Source organism: Phocoena sinus, chromosome 2, assembly GCF_008692025.1.
Source record: "Phocoena sinus isolate mPhoSin1 chromosome 2, mPhoSin1.pri, whole genome shotgun sequence".
Lineage (NCBI taxonomy): Eukaryota > Metazoa > Chordata > Mammalia > Artiodactyla > Phocoenidae > Phocoena > Phocoena sinus.
The window spans coordinates 35,544,855-35,564,609 of NC_045764.1; the positions used below are offsets into that span (position 1 = coordinate 35,544,855).

Below are 19,755 nucleotides of genomic sequence, written 5' to 3' on the forward strand. Positions count from 1 at the left end.
AAGCAAGAAATGATGGTAGATTCCAGGAGAGATGGGTGGCACGGTCTGCTGATCTACAATAATTGTCGGGGCAAAATGGATGTCAGCTTCAAAGTCAAGAACAGCCAGGGAACAGGGAGAGAAAAGCAAGCAAGGAAAACACTCACATCTTATGCACACTGTCAAGCATGTGCAAATAAGTGGGAGACAGTGGCCAACAGCCAAAGCAGCAGGAAGCATACACTGCTGTATCAGACATTCACTGGATACGTCCTACGTGTTCCTTAGGTAGCTCCTGGACACTTGGTACACACAATAAACTACATATAAACAAACAGATTCAAATGTGATTTAATACTGCATTTTAACCAGTTATCTTTTTAAAGTAATTATGGTGGCAAACAAAAATATTGCATACCTTTTCTTTTTATTCCACAGAGGAATTAATTTATCAGACTCTGCATTAGTTAATTCATTCTTTTTTTTTTTTTAATGTTTTCTACCTCCACAGTGCTTAGGAATCATTTGGGTAGTGTATATATCTCACTTTAGTTATATTTTTTTGTCCTTATTGAATTTTGTTACAATATTGCTTCTGTTTTATGTTTTGGTTTTTCGGCTGCGAGGCAGGTGAGATCTTAGCTCCCTGACCAGGGATCGAACCCACACCCCCTGCAATGGAAGGCGAAGTCTTAACCAGGGAAGTCCCAGTTAATTCATTCTTGAGCAATCACGTTCATCACACAGGAAGGCACAACAGATGGAGGGGCCTTCATAATTGCTGAGGTCAAGCCCTCACTCTAAGATGAGAAAGCTCTGTGACCTTGAGACCATCCCTTTACGTCTCTGGGCCTCCTCTCATTTGATAACACTTCTGAATGAGACTTCAGGCCAAACACTGGGACACAGGGAGGAATTGGGTCCAGACACTTTTCAAGGGCTGTTCATCTTTTCTCATTTGTTAAAACGGTGAAAATAGCCACTACTTGAGCAGGTGGCTGTGAAGATTACATACGTGTAAGTTCCTCCTTACAGTCTGTACAAACTAAAAATGTTCAATAAATGGAAACGCCCATGAAGAACCTTTAATATTGGTTTCATTATTGCCATTTAGAGATGAGGAAGCCAACGCCAAGGAGAGTGAAGTTACTCTCCCAGTCACACTTCTTGGCAAACGTGGGAAACCTAGTTTTCGCAAACCCAGATGCTACTCTTCCCAGTACTCCCTGCTACCTCCCCTGACAGTGAGACCCCGGTCCCCCGATTAGTCACCACAGCCAGCTGGTGAGGCTCGTAGCGCCCCCTTTTTGGCACAACCACTGTTCAAATACAGGCCTCCAGTCTCTGCACTTCCCAGTTCCTTCCACCAACAGCCATAGAGATTCAGTTCCTGGAAGTTCAGCTTCAAGACATCATGGAATGGAGTTGAATGAAAGGTACATTTAATAATTTACCTGATTTAACAATGCCCACTCAGGCGGAAAAGAAAAAAAGACAAGAGAAATTCCTTTATTTTCTCAGTTGCTCCTACACCCGCTTCTACTCCTTCAAAATAAACCTGGGCCTCCATCCACTGTCCCCCAGGAAAGAAATCCACCGCTGAAAATCAGGAAAAAATAAAAGTGAGTTATGGGGGCTTCCCTGGTGGCACAGTGGTTGAAAGTCCGCCTGCTGATGCAGGGGACGTGGGTTCGTGCCCCGGTCCAGGAGGATCCCACATGCTGCAGAGCGGCTGGGCCTGTGAGCCATGGCCGCTGAGCCTGCGCGTCAGGCACCTGTGCTCCGCAACGGGAGAGGCCACAACAGTGAGAGGCCCGCGTACCACAAGAAAAAAAAAAAAAGTGAGTTATGGGCTTTGAGCTCCTAAGGGTCTAAGTCTTTGCTATTTATGGCCAAATTATGGAATCGTATAGGTCGTTTCGCTCTGAAATTTCTGCATTACGTGCTGTTAACACTACTCCTAGTCCTGGATGTCGTGCCATCCTATTGAGAACTCAACCCTTGAAGAGACATGACCACGAGGTTTAGACAACGGTTCAGTCTTTTTTTGGAAAAAGCACTTGATCTAAGACATCAATTTGAATAGCAGGGATCCAGGATAAATAAAATTCAAGGATGTTGTTTAACTTTTGTTAAGCAGATTTTACGAGTTCCATAAAATTTATCAAATTCTGTCTTAAGATACATAACTTATACTTATGAGATCTGAAGGCTCAATGAGAGCAACAGGGAAGAGCTCCCATCTGCCTTAGACTATTCTAGAAACTACCTATTCTTGCATCCTCTTCTCAAAATAGTCCCAAATAGGTCACTATGAGCAAAGGGCTCGCTCCCCCTCATTTCTTGCCCATGTTCCCACAGTCGTGTGAGGCTGCCCACTCACTTCAAAGCCTGCCTTCTTCCGCTCTGCCCACTCAGCACTGTTGAATTCGTATCATGACTAGACAGCTCTCTGCCCTCACACCTGATCATTCCACAGTTCCCACATTACGCTGGCCAAGCTCCTTCGAAGAGAGCCTAACACAACAGCACATGGGCGAATGCTCAACTCGGTTGCATCCAATCTGCCTTCCAACAAGGTTTCCAGGAACAGTCCCAGGCGAAAAGCCAAGAGCTGTCTCTACAGAAACCATATTTATCTCCTTAGCAAGCACTGGCAACACCACAGGCGACCAGGAATCATCCTTCTACTATTCAAACCGGAGGAGATGTCAACCTGCCTATGAACCGTTTCAGCAATATGTGCTAGTCTAAGACGTTTAAAAAAAAGTCGCCAACCATTTGGCAATGGACCATGTTAACTCATCACATGTGTTTCTTTTGGCCTGCAGAGGTTTTTAAAATTTTAAATTAATTGCCAATATTTCAAAACTAGGAAACTTCATTTAAAACATCTGGATTTTGCACATTCCTCCCCCAAAATCAAGAGCATCCAGGCAGACAATATGTTGGAGTTCAACAGAAGCAGCCATCCAGGTTCCAATCATGACAACTTGCTGAATGTTCATTCAACATTAGCAGATGGTTCCATGCAGTGTTCAAAAGGCTTAGGATTCCATAAGGGACAACCAGGACAAGAAATGACCAGACAGTCATACCTGCTAAGAAGCATTTTATCTGGGTAACTCAAAGGACTTCTGCTTCAGGGAAGATGGAGTACATATACTTTTCTCTATTCCTCCCACTAACTACAACCAAAATCCTGGGCATTATATATAACACAAACCCAAGAAGGCCCTAACAGGTGGAAAGAAGGAGGCACACTAACTAGGCACCTCAGGGCCCAAGAAATGACACAGTGGTGAGCTTCCTGAGTTTTCTTTTTCCTTCATACATCCAAGACTTGGAGCTGAAATAGCAGCAACCTGGAAATACCAACAGATGCAGGAAAATAAATAAATAAGTAACCTCAATAAAGGCCTGCTCTCTCCAGCCAAAGAATCATGCAAGGAGCAGTCCAGCGAGACAGAAGTGTTTAGATAATACCCGCTCTACTCCAGCTCTACTCCAAACGCCACAGAAAGAACTGTGACCCCTACCCCCATCCACACTAGCAAAGGATGAGTGGAATGGGGGAACTTGCACCTCTGTCAAGTTATAATGAGGTGACCCCCACCCCCGCAATTCTCTCTTCCCCTGGATGGTGCCAGAGAAAGTCAAGTAGGAAACCAGTACTTTCATCCCCACCAGGTAGCAACAAGCTCCACCCTGCTCACACCTTCAATGTCAGTGGACAACATGTGGGGGAGCCTGGACCTCCACTCCCACAAGTAAGGCACCCTCTCACCCTCCTTCCTGGGCTGTATCAGAGGAGGCCTCGTGGAGAATCAGGACTTCTACCACCACCCTGCAGTAATGAGGCCACCCCCACCCATGGTGTGAGTTGAGGCCACATGGGAAACAGCTACAAGGCATTTCTACCTATCCCAGCCAGAGAGGTATCAGCGCAAGCCTACTGAGGTGTCAGAACTCCCACTCTCACACAGCAATAAGGAGGTACAAACCCTGAATGTCAACAGTCTAAGTGAGAAACTTGGACATTTACCCCCACTGAGAAGTAACAAGGCAATGCCACCACTTTTCCTTGCCAAGGCAGTGGGAAAGAAAGCCAGTAAAAACAGACAATTTAAGTAAGGTCCAGAGTCTCATAAAATGATACCTAAAATGCCAGAGTTTCAATTTAAAAAATCCTACCGTCATGAGAGTATGGCCAAGATGGCAGAGTAGAAAGACCCTGAGCTCACCTCCTCCCACAAGCACACCAAAATTACAACTATTTACAGAGCAACTATGGATGAGAATGACCTGAAGACCATCAAAAAAGGTTTTCCACAACTAAAGATGTAAAGAAGGAGCCACAGTGAGACAGGTAGGAGGGGCAGAGACATGGTACAGTCAAGACTCACACCCCCAGCCAGGCAACCCACAAACAGGAGGATAATTATAACTGCAAAGGTTTTACCCTAGGGGTGAGGGGTCTGAGCCCCACATTGGGTTCCCCAGCCTGGGGGTCCTGCACTGGGTATACAAGCCCCAGAACAACTGGTTTGCATACAGAAGAACCAGAGGGCTACAGGAAACAGACTCCACTCTTAAATGGCTCATGCAAAATTTCACATGTCCTGAGACCCAATGCAGAGGTAATAATTTGAAAGGAGCCTGGGTCAGACCCACTTTCTGACCTTGGAGAGCCTCCCAGAGAAGCAGGAGGCAACTAGGATTCCCTTTGGGGGCACAGATGCTGGCAAGCACCAGGTTGGAGCCCTCCTTCTAGCCTATTAGCACTGGGGCTTACCCACCCACCAGCCAGCTGGTACCAGCCCCGGGACCCCGAGGACCCTCAGCCAGCCATGCCAGGACCTGGCCCCACCTACCAGCAGGCCAGCAGCATCCACATGAGGCAGGGCCTGGAAGCCAACCAGCCCAGGGGACAGTCCCACCTACAAGTGTACCCACAGTAGTCAGCCCTGTCTCAACAGAAGGGCCCACTCAGTCCACACAGAAGGCACTGCTAGAGCATATAGCTTTGGTGGCCAGAAGGGAGTGTGCTACTGAGCCCCATAGGACATCTCCTACATAAGGCCATTTCTCTGGATCAGGAAAAATAACCAACCTACCTAATATGTAGAAATAAAAACAGTTAGGCAAAATGAGGTGACAGAGGAATATGTTCCAAATGAAGAAACAAGATAAAACCCCAGAAGAAGAACTAAGTGAAGTGGAGATAAGCAATCTACCTGATAAAGAGTTCAAGGTAATGATCATAAAGATGCCCAGTGAACTTGGGAGGAGAATGGATGAGCACAGTGAGAAGTTTAACAAAGAGCTGGAAAATATAGAGAAGAACCAAACAAGGCTGAAGAATACAACAACTGAAATTAAAAATATACTAGAAATAATCAACAGATGAAATGATACAAAGGAGCGGATCACCAAACTGGCAGACAGAATAGTGGAAATCACCCAAGCTGAAAAGAAAAAAAAAAACTTTTTTTTTAAATAAGGATAGTTTAAGAGACCTCTGAGACAATATCAAACATACTAACATTCACATTATAAGGGTCCCAAAAGGAGAAGAGAGAGAGAAAGGGGCAGACAACTTATCTGAAGAGATAATAGCTGAAAAACGTCCCTAACCTGGGAAAGGAAACAGACATCCAGGTCCAGGAATCACAAAGAGTCCCAAACAAGATGAACCCAAAGAGATCCACAACAAGACACATTATAATTAAAATGGAAAAAATTAAAGACAGAGAGAATCTTAAAAGCAGCAAGGAAAAGCAACAAGTTACATAAAAGGGAACTCGCATAACACTTGTCAGCTACTTTGCAGCAGAAACTTTGCAAGCCAGAAGGGAGTGGCATAATATATTTAAAGTGATGAAAGGAAAAAACCTAAACCCAAGAATACTCTACCTGGCAAGGCTATCACTCAGATTTGAAGGAGATACAGAGAGTTTTACAGACAAGTAAAAGATAAAAGAGTTCAGCATCACTAAACTGGCTTTACGAGAAATGTTAAAGGGACTTCTCTAAGCAGAAAAGACCACAACTAGAAATATGAAAATTATGAAAGGAAATATGTCAATGGTAAAGGCAAATATACAATAAAGGTAGTAGATTAGCCACTTTAAAAGACAGTAGGAAGGTTAAAAGACAAAAGTAGTAAAATCATCTATATCCACAATAAGTAGGTAAAAGATGAACAAAAAGATGTAAATGTGAAGTCATAAACATTAAATGTGGGGCGAGGGGGAGTAAAAATGCAGGGTTGATAGAATGCATTCAAACTTAAGAGATCACCAACTTAAAATAATCATGTATATACATATATATATATGTGTTGTTATATAGAAACCTTGGGGTAACCACAAACCAAAAATCTGTAATAAAAACACAAAAAAGAGAAAGGAATCCAGACATAACAATAGAACAGTTATCAAATCATAAGGGAAAAAAGCAAACGAAGAAGAAAGGAACACAAAAGAACTACAAAAAAAAACAGAAAACAATTAACAAAATGGCAGTAAGTACATACCTAATCAATAATTTCTTTAAATGTAAATGGACTAAATGTTCCAATCAAAAGATACAGAGTGGCTGAATGGATATAAAAATATAACCCATATATATATTGCCTACAAGAGACTCACTTCAGATCTAGAGACACATACAGCCTGAAAGTGAAGTGATGGAAAAAGTTACTCCATGCAAATGGAAATAAAAAAGAAAGCTGGGGAAGAAATACTTGGACCAAAATAGACTTTAAAACAAAGACTGTAACATGAGATAAAGAAGGACATTACAAAATGATAAAGGGATCAATTCAACAAGAAGATATAACACTTGTGTGTGTGTGTGTGTGTGTGTGTGTGTGTGTGTATCCCCAATATAGAAGCAACTAAATACATAAAGCAAATATTAACAAACAAAAAGGGAGAAATTGATAGTAACACAATAATAGTAGGGGACTTTAATAACCCACTTACATCAATGGACAGATCATCCAGACAGAAAATCAATAGCAGCAAGAGTGGCACCACTAAGCTCAATCCCTGGGAACTATACTCAGCATCTCAATATCAAGCTGAGCTTTGAATTGTATCTGTCAGCATGTGTAGTTTACCTCAATTTAGTTTATGCATCTCTTAGCAAGATGTGTGCTAAGGTAATTACGTCTCTACTTTACTCCATTTCGGCTTATGAAAGGTTTCATAGGAACACTCAACTTTGGATAGTGGGAGAAACCTGTACACTCAAAAATGTTATACATAAATCAAAATAGAATTCTAAAAAAATTCAAGTAACACACAAGAAGGCAAGGAAAAAAAGACAAGAAACAAACAAACAAAAAAAAGGTAGCCTTTAGCCCTAACATATAATTACATTAAACGTAAATGGTCTAAAAACACCAATTAAAAGACATATTGGTGGAGTGAATTACCATGACCCAACTATATGCTATCCACAAGAAACTCACTTTAAGTAAAGCGATATATGCAGGTTGAAAGTAAAAGAATGAAAAAATACATATCATGCAAACATTAACCAAAAGAAAGCAGGATTAGCTATATTAGTATCAGATAAAGTAGACTTCAGGGCACATAAAATTAGCAGAGACAGAGAGGGACATTAAATAATGATAATGAATTTAAAAGGGTAAATCTACCAAGTAGACATAGAAACTCTAAATCTGTATTTACCAAACACTTGAACTGCAAATTATGCAATGGTAAAACTGACAGCAATGAAAGAAAATATAGACAATAGATATAGATAATTATATTTGGAGACTTCTCTCGACAATTAAAAGAACTAGACAGAAAACCAATAAGTATACTGAATTCAACAACACTATTGACCAATAGGATTTAATCAATATTTACAGAATATTCCACCCAACAACAGCATATACACACTATTTTCATGTGCCTTCAGAACATATAACAAAATAGACCACATTTTGAGCCATAAAATAAACCTCACAAAATTTTTAAAAGTCAAAATCATATAGAATGTATTCTCTAATGACATTGGGATCAACCTAGAAATCAAAAACAGGGTTAAACAGGAAAAATTACAAACACCGTAAACAATCGTGGATCAAAGAAAAGTCTCAAGGGAAGTCAAAATGTACACTGAATGAATGAAAATTAAAATACAACATATCAAAATTAGTGAAATACAACTAAAGCAGTGTTGAGAGGAAAATATATAGCCTTCACTGCATACGTTAGAAAAGAGAAAAGGTTTCCAATCAATAGACTGCTTCCCTCAAGAACCTATAAAGAGAACAAATAAACCCAAGCAAGTAAAAGGAAGGAAATAATAAAATAAGAGCAGAAATCAATGAAATTGAAAATGGCAAAACATTGGGGAAAATGAAATAATGACCTGGTTCTTTGAAAAGATCAATATAACTGACAAACCTCCAGCAAGACTGACAAAGATAAAGGGAGAAGGCATGACATTACCAATATCAAAAGTCAAAGAGACCCTATACACCTGTAATAAGGGAACTGATGATAATGATGAATAGGGGAATACTATGAATAACTCTCCACACATAAGTCTGATATGTGTGGAGAGTTATCCTAAATGAAATGGACCAATCCTTAAAAAACACAAACTAACAAAACTCCCAAATGAGAAATCTCCAAGCCCAGATGTTTTCACTGGAAAATTCTACTAAATGTCTAAAAAAGAATTAACATCAATTTTACATAATCTCTTCCAGAAAACAGAAGAGTAAGCACTTCCCAATTCATTTTATTAAAGTAGTATTACCTGATACTAAAACTAGACAAACACAGTACGAAAAATAAAGACCAATATCCCAAAAATATAGAAACAAAAATCCATGGCAAAACATTAGCAAATAGAATTAATTCATCAATATATAAGAAGAAATATACACCATCATCAAGTGGGTTTTATTCTAAGGACACCCAACTAGTTTAATTTTCAAAAATCAATTAATGTAATCCACCATATTAACAGGCTAAAGAAGAAAAAAAACACATAATCATATAAACTGATGTAGAAAAAGCCTTTGACAAAATTCAACACCTATTCATGATTTAAAAAACACTCAGAAATAATAGAATTAGAGAACTTCCTCAACGTGCTAAAAAGCATCCACGAAAGATTTATAGCTAACATTACTCTTAATAGTGAAAGACTGAAAGCCTTTCCGTAAGGGTGGGGAACAAGGCAAGGATTCCACTGTCAACGCTCATTCAAAATAATGCCAGAAGTTCTAGCCAGTGAAATAGGCCAAAAAAAAAGTAAATAAACGGTATATAAAATGTAAAGAAGGAACTAAAACTGTCTCTATTTACAGGTGACATGACTGTTTGCAAAAAAATTTCCAAGGAATATACTAAAAAACAAAACAAAACAAACAACCCTCTCACAAAAAAAATCCCTCCCAGAACTAATAAATTCAGCAAGTTCACAAGTGTAAATTTAATGAAGCATGTATAGGACTTCTACGCTAAAGATTCAAAGTAAGAGTCATGTCAATGCTCTCTAAACTGATACACAGTTTTAGTGCAATTCCTATAAAAATTCCAGAAATATTTTTTGTAGATATAGATACGATTATTCTAAAATATATATGAAAGACAGAGGAGCTACAATAGCTAAAACAATTTTGAGAAAGAAGAATAATGTGGAAAGAATCAGTCTGATTTCAAGACATCATGTAGTGACAGTCAAGACTGGGTGCTATTGGCCAACGGATAGATCAGTGGAATAGGATAGAGAAGGCATTAACAGATCCACAGAAGTATGCCCAACTGATTTTGTCTAAGGTTCAAAAGCAATACAATGGAGGAGGGATAACCTTTTCAACAAATGGTGCTGGGGTAAAAAAACATTCATAAACCAAAAAAAAAAAAAATGACCTTCAACCTAAGTCATACCCTATAAAAAATTAATTCAAAATGGACAACAGGCTTAAATGTAAAACACAAAACCGTAGAACTTTTAGAAAAAAACATAGGAGAAAATCTTCAAGATCTTGGACTAGGCAGAGTTCTTAGATACCATAAACATGATCAATAAAAGGAGAAATTCTCAAACTGCATTTCATCAAAATTTTAAAGTTTTGCTCTGTGAAAGAAGATGAAAAGACAATCTACAGACTGGGAGAAAATATTTGCAAACTATACATCCAACAAAGGAGGATACCCTAGGATATTATAAAGAATTCTCACAAGTCAACAGTTAAAAAAAAGTTCCAATTTAAAAATGGGCTAAAGATGTGAACAGACATTTCACCTAAGAGGAGATACAGAAAGCAAATAAGTACATGAAGAGTTGTTAAACCATTAGCAATTAGTGAAATGCAAAGTAAAACACAATTACGTAACTCCATACATCTAATAGAATGGCTAGAATAAAAAATAGTGACAATAAATCCTAGAGACGATGTGGAAAAGTTGGAACCCTCATACATTACTGGTAGGAATATAAAATGATAGTCACTCTAGAAAAGAGGGAAAGTTTCCTAAAATACTAAACATGTAACTACCACGTGATCTAACAACTGCACTCCTAAGCATTCAACCCAGAGAAATGCAAAGTTATGTTCACATAAAAACCTGTACATAAATATTTATAGCAGCTTTATTCCTCATAGCCAAACTGGAAACAATCCCGATGTCCTTCAACAGGTAAATGGTTAAACAAACCGATATCTGTAATAAAAAGGAGAAAACTATTGGACTTCCCTGGTAGCACAGTGGTTAAGAATCCACCTGCCAATGCAGGGGCCACAGGTTCGAGCCCTGGTCTGGGAAGATCCCACAAGCCGCGGAGCAACTAAGCCTGTGTGCCACAACTACTGAGCCTGAGCTCTAGAGCCCGAGAGCCACAACTACTGAGCCCGCACGCCACAACTACTGAAGTCCTCGTGCCTAGGGCCCATGCTCCGCAACAAGAGAAGCCACCGCAATGAGAAGCCTGTGCACCGCAACAAAGAGTAGCTCTCACTCACCGCAACTAGAGAAAGCCCGCGTGCAGCAATGATGACCCAACGCAGCCAAAAATTAAAAATAATAAATAAATTTATTTTTTTAAAAAAAGGAGCAACCTATTGATACATACAACAACCTGGAGGAACTTCTACAGTATTACGCTGAGATAAAAAATCCAAGCCAAAAGGTTACAGACTATATGGTTCCATTTATATAACACTTATGAAATGACAAAATTACAGAAAGGAGAACAAATTAGTGGTTGCCAGGCATTACAGAGCGGGTAGGGGCAGAAGAGGAGTGGGCAAGGCCATAAGAGGGCAACATTCATGATCCTTATGGTGATGAATCTGTTCTGTATTGTGTAAATAAATGAGCTCAGCAAGGTCACAGGTGTAAATTTAACAAAGCATGTACAGGACATGTATGCTAAAAACTACAAAATCCTGATGAAATAAATCAAAGAGCATAATACATGGATAGACCATATCCATGTATTAGATAATGTAAATGTAAATATCCTGGTTGTGATAATGTATTATAGTTTTGCAAGGTGGAAAAATCTGGGCAAAGGGCATAAGGTATCTGCATTCTTTCTCACAATTGCATGTGAATCTGCAACTATCTCAAAATAAAAAAGTTTAATTTAAAAATACATGGGATTATAAAGGAAACCAATTGTACTGAACTTAGTCATCAAAATACCAAAATATTTATCATACAGTTTTTTAAAAGTTAAGCAGTGTGATAGAGAGGGCATAGGCCTATTTGAATTGGGTGGTCAGGGAAGACTTCTCTGGCAAAGTGGCCTGTAATCTGTGCTATGATCTAAATGACAATAAGGAAACACTTTGCAAAGATCTAGAGGAAAGGCATGCAAGGCGGAGGAAACAGCTCTGGCAAAGGCCCAACGAAAAGAAGACCTTAGCACATCAAAGGAACAAAGAGAGGCCAGCGTGGCTGAACAGCAGCAGGAGAGGGAAGGGAGAGGCCAAGTTATGTGAGGCTTCACAGGCCAGAGGAGGAAGTTGGGCTTTTATTCTAAAAGCAACTGGAAGCCACTGAAGCACTGAAGACTTGTAAGCAGTCTACATTACATTGACAGAATGACATAGTCTGAGATACATTTTTAGAAGAGCATTCAGGTCACTGTGGGTAAATGAATTGTACCTGGTAGGAAGAAGGTCTGGAAATTGGTAAGGAGGCTCCGGCAACCATGCAGGCAAGAGGTGATAGAACAAGGATAGTAGTAGCAGAGCCAGAAAGACGTAAAGTGAATGAGGGATACATTTTTAAAGTAGAACCAAGAGGAAGTACTTTCTGATGAATTAGAGATAAGAGAAAGAAAAAAATCAAAGATGAATCTTGTTTTTGTCTTATTTTACTTGAGCAGTTGAACAACTGACTGAAATAGAAACCACCAGCAGGAAAACAGGTTGGGGTGATGAAAAGTAAAGAGTTCAGGTTTGGACATCTTAAATTTGACAACCTTTTAAATATCCAAGAGGTGAGGTGATGTAGGCAGTTAGACTTATGAGTTTGTTATGGGTCCGTGTTCAGTAGGAGTGTCTGGGCTAGAAACATAATTTAGAGAGCAATGAACATATAGATCATGTATAATTCCATGAGGCTGGACAAAACACCTTGGCAGAGTGCAAGGCTAAGAAAAAGGGGAATTACTCCAAGCCAGAGCCCTGGGGCACTCTAGGACTTAAGTTTTCAAGGGGACGAGAAGGAGCCATTAAAGGAGATCTGAGGGAACGGGCACTGAAGCCAGAGGAAAACCACACAAGTGTAGAAGGAGTTGTAAGCAGAGAATGGTCCGCTGGGTCAAAGGCTGCTGAGAATCAGACGGGGAAGTGCCCATCCAGTTTGGCAACTGGGAGGTAGGTCAATCACCACCTAGGTAAGGTGGTCTCAGACAGATGGAGAGGAAAGTCAACTGGAATGGGTTGAGAAAAGAATGGGAGATGAGAAAGTAGAAACAGGGCAACAAAAAACTTTCTCAGTACATTTTGCTGGGAAGGGGAGAGAAGAAATAGGATGGAAGTGAAGCGGGATCTCGGACCAAGGAAGGATTTTTTTCCTTTCTTTTTTATCAGATAGGCGATACTGTTTTATCAGATAGGTGATAGTTAGGGGAACCACTCACTGAAACCGCCCACCCTGGCCAGGCCCAATAGTAACCACTTGCATGAGTTATCTTACAACAGGAGGTCCTGGTCAGGAACATGGAACTAACAAGCCACCACCAACTGGAAGAATCCAGGAAAGGTCAAAAGGAGAGAGGAGACACCAGTCCATATGTCCTACCAACCTCCCAGAAACCCCCTCGCAGGAATCTATCTTGGCTGAGCGATGCGCTCACCACCAGGAAGGACCCTGAGTCAGAATGATTGGCCAGAGACAACCCGGAAACTAACCCCATCACAATAAAACCTGAGATAGCAAGCCACGTGGCAGAGCAGTCCTCCAGGTTCTCTTACCCTCTGCTCTCCACCCAGGCGCCCCTTCCCAATAAAGTCTCCAGCTTTGTCAGCATGTGTGTCTCCTCCAACAATTCATTTCTGAGGGTTAGACAAGAGCCCACTCTCGGGCCCTGGAAGGGGTCGCCCTTCCTGCAACAGTACTAGAGAGCATTCCATATGCCGATGGAAATGATCCAGGAAAGAAGAAAATATAGTGCAGAAGAGAGATGCAACAGGAGCAAAATCCCTGAGAAAAGGAGAGGAGACAGGGTCCAAAGCAGAGTGCAGAGACCAGCCAGGTGTACCCTGTCCTTGTTACACTGGGAGAAACAGAAGAGCACCCACGCATTAGTTGACAGGTCCCTCCAGACTTCTGAACCGTGGCCCATAAGGAAGAAAGAACACAGACGTGGATGAGGAGATATGACTCAGATATCAGGTTCATGAGTAGGGAGTACCCAAGTCATCCAGCCTGAAATAGTAGCAGCTTCTACCACTGATGGATGATTCGATCAGGCAAAGCACTTGGTGACATCAGTGTTTGAGAAAGCTTTAGCCAATGCCGGTGGGAAAGACACCATCATCCAATGAATTACAAAGTCAGAAGGAACAACACTGGGCTCAGGAAAGTCACTGCTGCTGGTGCTGTGGTAAAAACATGGGATGACCCTGGGAATTGCAAGGGAAGAGCTCATCCGGAAGGCATCTCACAGAAGAACTCCAAGAGTTAGAATTGCAACAATGCCTTCTCAATCATCCCCAGCGCTTCCTCCAGCACCTTCCCCCCAACTCAACACTTTCCCAGGTTTCTAGTGAAAAAGAAAATCTAGCTATCCACATTTGGCTGATGTAGACTCTCCAGAATAAATTCACTTATTATTTAGCCAAATAAAATCGTGTATCAGTTCTGTTTATCAGCAGTTTTATTTTCTGGGTAAAGCATGCCAATGATAGCGTCCCCCAAATACACATGATACACCCACACACACACTTAACGCTGGGAAATATAATTTATAGTCAGTTTGTTAGGAAAGTTGAAAAATGAATCTGAAAAGAATAGTACATACACACAAAAAAAATCCCTGCTTTTAAATGCATTTTTAATCAAATTCCAAGTGATAGCCTCAATTACAGTTACTTTAGAGAAAAGGCATCAGTGGTAAGAAATGCTTGGATTATACTGTGTTCTTCAGATATTAAAAAAAAAAAAAACTAATTTAGTTTGAGCATCTACTCTAGCACCCTGAGTTAAAAATATATGGATAACACATAGATTTATGGATTAATTTATCAACCAGTCTATGTAGAAAGGAGCAAGCATGTTTTAGCTTAATACATTTTCTGATGCATCTAAGTAAAAAAAGTTAATCATTATGGATTTTGCAAAGTGCATTTTTCTTTATCTCTAATGAGAAAGTGAAACAAGAGACTGCATCCCTAGAGATTCTCATAATTTGCAAAGAATATCCTTCTCTGAAGTGTTTACCCCTAAAGGGTTAGCCTGTGCATTTAGTCATTACAGGGAGAATGTCTTGGCCCCTTATGACCACTCATCATTTTTCTGATTAATGCATCAAAAGAGAAGGGGGGGAAGGTTACAAAAAAAACTTTGTTAGGGGCTCCCCATTCCCTACTGTGTTCCTGGGTCACGTGATAGGGCACTGCTACATAAGGGCAAAAAGAAGTAAATTTAACATGAAGCCCACAAGTGTCATCACCATCTTGTGTCATCACCAGCTGGTTAGTTAGGGGAGAGAAGAATAAGAGGAAAGAATAAAACTAGGCTTTCATGGGATGGGGAATATAAGACTCCTAGAAGTCCATAAAGGGAATAAATCTGGCTATTAGCATAGCGTCCAGGTCAGCGCAAGCACAGATGTGGCCTAAGCATCCTACACCAACAATAAATGCTGTCAAGAAAATTATGATGAAATAAACATAATTAATACAAATCAATGAGTGGTGACATATCATTATTGTAAGTTATATTTTTATTGGTCAGGAACAATGCTTAACAAGAAACCACAATGCCATCTCTAAGCTATTGGTATTTATCTCTAATAACTCAAGCTGCATCCCTACCAGTAGAAAAGTAAACCACTCGATTAAGAACCCCTTTTCAGGGACTTGCCTGCTGGCGTAGTGGTTAAGAATCCACCTGCCAATGCAGGGGACACGGGTTAGAGCCCTGGTCCGGGAAGATCCCACATGCCGCGGAGCACTGAAGCCCGTGCACCACAACTACTGAGCCTGCGCTCTAGAGCCCATGCGCCACAACTACTGAGCTCGTGTGCCACAACTACTGAAGCTCGAGCACCTACAGCCCATGCTCCACAAGAAGAGAAGCCACCGCAATGAGAAGCCCGCACACCGCAATGAAGAGCAGCCCCCGCTTGCTGCTAGAGAAAGCCCACGTGCAGCAACGAAGACCCAATGCAGCCAAAAATAAATAAATAAATAAAATTTTAATTAAGAAAAAAGAAACCTTTTCAAGAGAAAAAAGGTATTTAATTACGATCTTGGGACACCTGGGTTATAATCCCAAATGCTGAAGGAAAGGATTAATTAAATCTCGTTATTAACTCAACTTGTACTCTTCTCATTTTACTTGATTTCCTCCCCTTTCCTGTTAGTCTCCACATGTTGCCAAAATGATGCAGAATCCCTGAGGTTTACAATTCTTCGTTCTCTGTAAAATAAGGGGATTTTTTTTTTCCTGCAGAGATAGGTAAGGTATCAAGAAAGAAGGATAGGTAACCAGGAAGTTGTAAGCTATTTTACCTTGCCTATCATTGAGAAAAATCATCTCAATTTGTCATGGTACTGGTACCCTTATTTGTAAAAGGTCCACTTTATAATCTTTGTCTTTCTCTGAAATACTTTAAGTGAATTACTTAACAATTTCAGAACTGGGATATATTATATAGATACACATATAGATAGATATGTATTTTCTTTCTTTTTGTCTTTTTTTGTGGTACGCGGGCCTCTCACTGTTGTGGCCTCTCCAATTGCGGAGCACAGGCTCCGGACGTGCAGGCTCAGCGGCCATGGCTCACGGGCCCAGCCGCTCCGTGGCATGTGGGATCTTCCCGGACCGGGGCACGAACCCACGTCCCCTGCATCGGCAGGCAGACTCTCAACCACTGCGCCACCAGGGAAGCCCGATATGTATTTTCTTGAGATATAATTTATACCATACAATTCACAACTTAAAGTATACAATTCAATGGTTTTTAGTATATTCACAAAGTTGTGCAATCATCACCACAATCAATTTTAGAACAGAGACATGGCTTCTAAATCCTCTAATTCATTATACAGAGAGAAAACTAACTTCCAGATGGGTTAAGTCACATTCCCCAGGTCACAGAGCTAGTCAGTGGCAGAGCCAGTCCTGGATCCCTGGGAAGTATTAAGTCATTGACATCATCCAGACTCCCTTTCCCCTGCCTAGGAAAGTTCTTCATGAATTAAAAACTGCTGTGAAAATGTTGTCTGAGAAGAACATCTGGCATTTTTTTTTTGGTGCTCCCTCTTATTATATTAAGCCTGGTCTAATTTCTCCACCAAATCTGTCATATTGCAAGATTTCTGAGAAAGACCCCCAGAACAGATAAAAATGTATCTATTGGGCACTTTGACCACAAAATGAAGCCCAGAGAAAATCTGTGATGTCTTTCTTTTCAGATAAAGTCACAAAGGATTTCAGTTCACACAAAAAAAAGGCTAAATTAGACCCTCTGCTCATTTCTTTTTTAATGGGCTGATTATGGGTAGTTAAACTAAATGACCTCATCACTAGCACATTATTTCACCAATGCCAATAACTTCCTGGGATTTCAACCATTCACTCTGGTTAGTGGTCAGAAACCAATTTCAATCATCCAAGAGCTGTGTCTTGCTCATCTCTGAGATTTGCTCCCATGAAGTCCATATCCAATAAAAGAGTATTTTTCAAAAAAGGTTAGTTCCTTGCCAGTGCTAAGTAAGCCAGCAAGTACGCTGACACTGCCCTGACCACAGCTGCACTCGCCTCCAGGCTGCCCACCCCTCAGTACTGAGCTCACAGCAGCACTTGCTGACTCTTCCCACCTTTAAATGCGCCCACCTCTCTAGGTTTCCATGGCACTCCTCTCTCCTGGGTTGTACTAGTTCTCTCTCTCCTTCCTGTGCTCCTCCACCCCAAAAGTTTCACTTATTTAATAAATATTTATTGAGTGGTTACTGTTTATCAAGTCCTGGCCTAAACATTGCCCCTAAATGTTGGTGCTCCCTTCAGTCTATGTGCAGCTCACTGTGCATTTTCTCACTTTTATTTGCACTTACATTTTTAAATCTCCATTTAGGCTAGAAATCCCCCCAAACTCTGTAGTTCCAATCTTGGCCTCACCCACTGGCTCCCAGGCCAATGACATCTGAATGTCTCACAAACCTCTCAAAGTGCCCAAACCCCACAGTGAATCCACCATCGCCCTGGTCACCTAATTGGCCCCTCATCCAGGACTCCTTATCACCCCAATAGTACTGTCCACCCCAATAGCACTGTCCACCCAGTGCCCCCAGCTGGAAACTGAGCACCACCCAGTTTCTACATGGAAGGGATGCAAGTGAGGGAACAGCACTGAGACTGACAGAAGAGAATCCTCCAATTCCAGCTGCATTTCAGGGACCAATTTGTGGAAGAAGCAGGATGAGACCTGAAATGTGAATTCTGAATGAAATCTGTAGAACAGATCCAGCAGTGCAGGTGTGGGATAGATTTTACAATGTCAGCTCTGCCATAGCTAGAAGAAACTGAAATCTTAGAATACAAATTTGCTTGTCAACAGACACATACACACACATACACACACACACACACACACACACACACACCCCAACTCCATGCCGCCCTGAGGGTTTTCCTGTTTCCTCCGCTTAGAACTCCTATCCTTTCCACCCACACCCCCTACCACAATTCCTCCTCATACTTAATTCACAAATGACGCGACTCTTCCTCCGGGAAGCTCTCCCTGATGCCCCTACAGTATTATCTGGCATCCCCTGTGCGTGGAGGTGTGTCTAACACTATTTGTTTACGTGTCTGTCTCAGTGTCTCCCCACCAGACTGGCGGCTCTTTGCGAGCAGGAGCCTGGCGCCCAACCCCGGGCCGACACCAGGAAGACGGTGGGGAGAGGAAGGACTGCTGTGTAGCGTCCCAGCCCGGGAGCCGGACGCAGTAGGGCGGGGTCCATTTCGAGGCGCGCGCTGGGAGCGCTGCGGGACGCGCTGCGGGGCCCAGCCGAGCGCCAAGTACACAGCATCCCGGGATCCGCCGACGCCCGCGCGTCCGCCCCCAAGCGGCAGGACGTGCCCCGGGGACTCCCAACCAAACGGGAGGGAGGCCCGGCCGGCACCGCACTCTCTGCGCGGGTTCAGTAGAGGCACCAAGCGGAGCCTCCAGGCCTCGTGACGCCCACTCTCTCTCCTGTGCCCGAGACCCCGCGGCCCGCCACCTCTGTGCTCTCCTCCGCAGAACCTCTCAGAATTACGCTGGCTCGGGGTGGAGCTGGGGGCCGGGGGCTGGGAAGGAGGAGGCGCCAAGGAACGGAGGAGAGAGCAGGCGGCCCCTCACTCCACCCCCGCGCCCGCCTAGGCGGGAAGAAATGGAGCCCTAAGAGAGGCCCCTAAGGGCGCCAGAGCCCCAAAGGCCCCGGAGCCTCGAAGCGCCCGCAGCTCCCTAGTCCCCCTCCCTCTCGCCTCTGTGCCTCCCTACCTGGCTGGCTTTGTGGAACTGCTTCTTCAGCCCCGCCACCGACATCTCGACGGCGCCCGGCCGGGGCTGGATGGTCTCTGGGCTCTGCCGGGCCACGCGGCCGCGACACGCTGGGGAAGCGGGCGCCGGGGCCAGTCCCCGCGCGGCTGGGCTCCCCGGGCCAGCCTCCCACGGCCACGGCCACAGCCACAGCCGCTGTCACACTCGCACACACGCGCACACGCTGATGGCAACACTGCCTTCCAAAGCCCCTCCGCAGCCCATTGGCCAAGCCGCGGCGGTATGCAAATGAGGCCGCTGGGGCCGCCCACGCTTCATTGTTGCGTGGAGACCCGGGAAGACTGGAGCTGCTGGGAAAATGGGCCTGGGAGGCTGGGCGTGGGGATGTCCTGGGGTCCGGAGAGCAGAGCCACACAGGACTGCCTGCTGGGCGTTGGACGGGATGCATCTGGCATTATGATTGCCCTAGATGGGGAGAGAGAGATCACCTTTCTATGCTTCTGGGACTTGGTGCGAAACCTGCTTTTGCTCATAGGCAATATCGCCTCCCTCAGGCGCATTTTCGGT

At 42.7% G+C, this 19,755-nt stretch overlaps 1 protein-coding gene across 1 annotated transcript in view; it reads right to left on the minus strand.

Moving 5' to 3' along the window:
• SH3GL3 (SH3 domain containing GRB2 like 3, endophilin A3) overlaps positions 1 to 19,539 on the minus strand; it is a 144,358-nt gene extending 124,819 nt beyond the window's left edge. The window contains exon 1 of the mRNA XM_032622847.1: positions 19,189 to 19,539. Coding sequence (XP_032478738.1) covers positions 19,189 to 19,233 — 45 coding nt within the window. The 5' untranslated portion in view covers positions 19,234 to 19,539. The remainder of the gene's footprint in view (positions 1 to 19,188) is intronic.
• Positions 19,540 to 19,755: the final 216 nt, after the last annotated feature.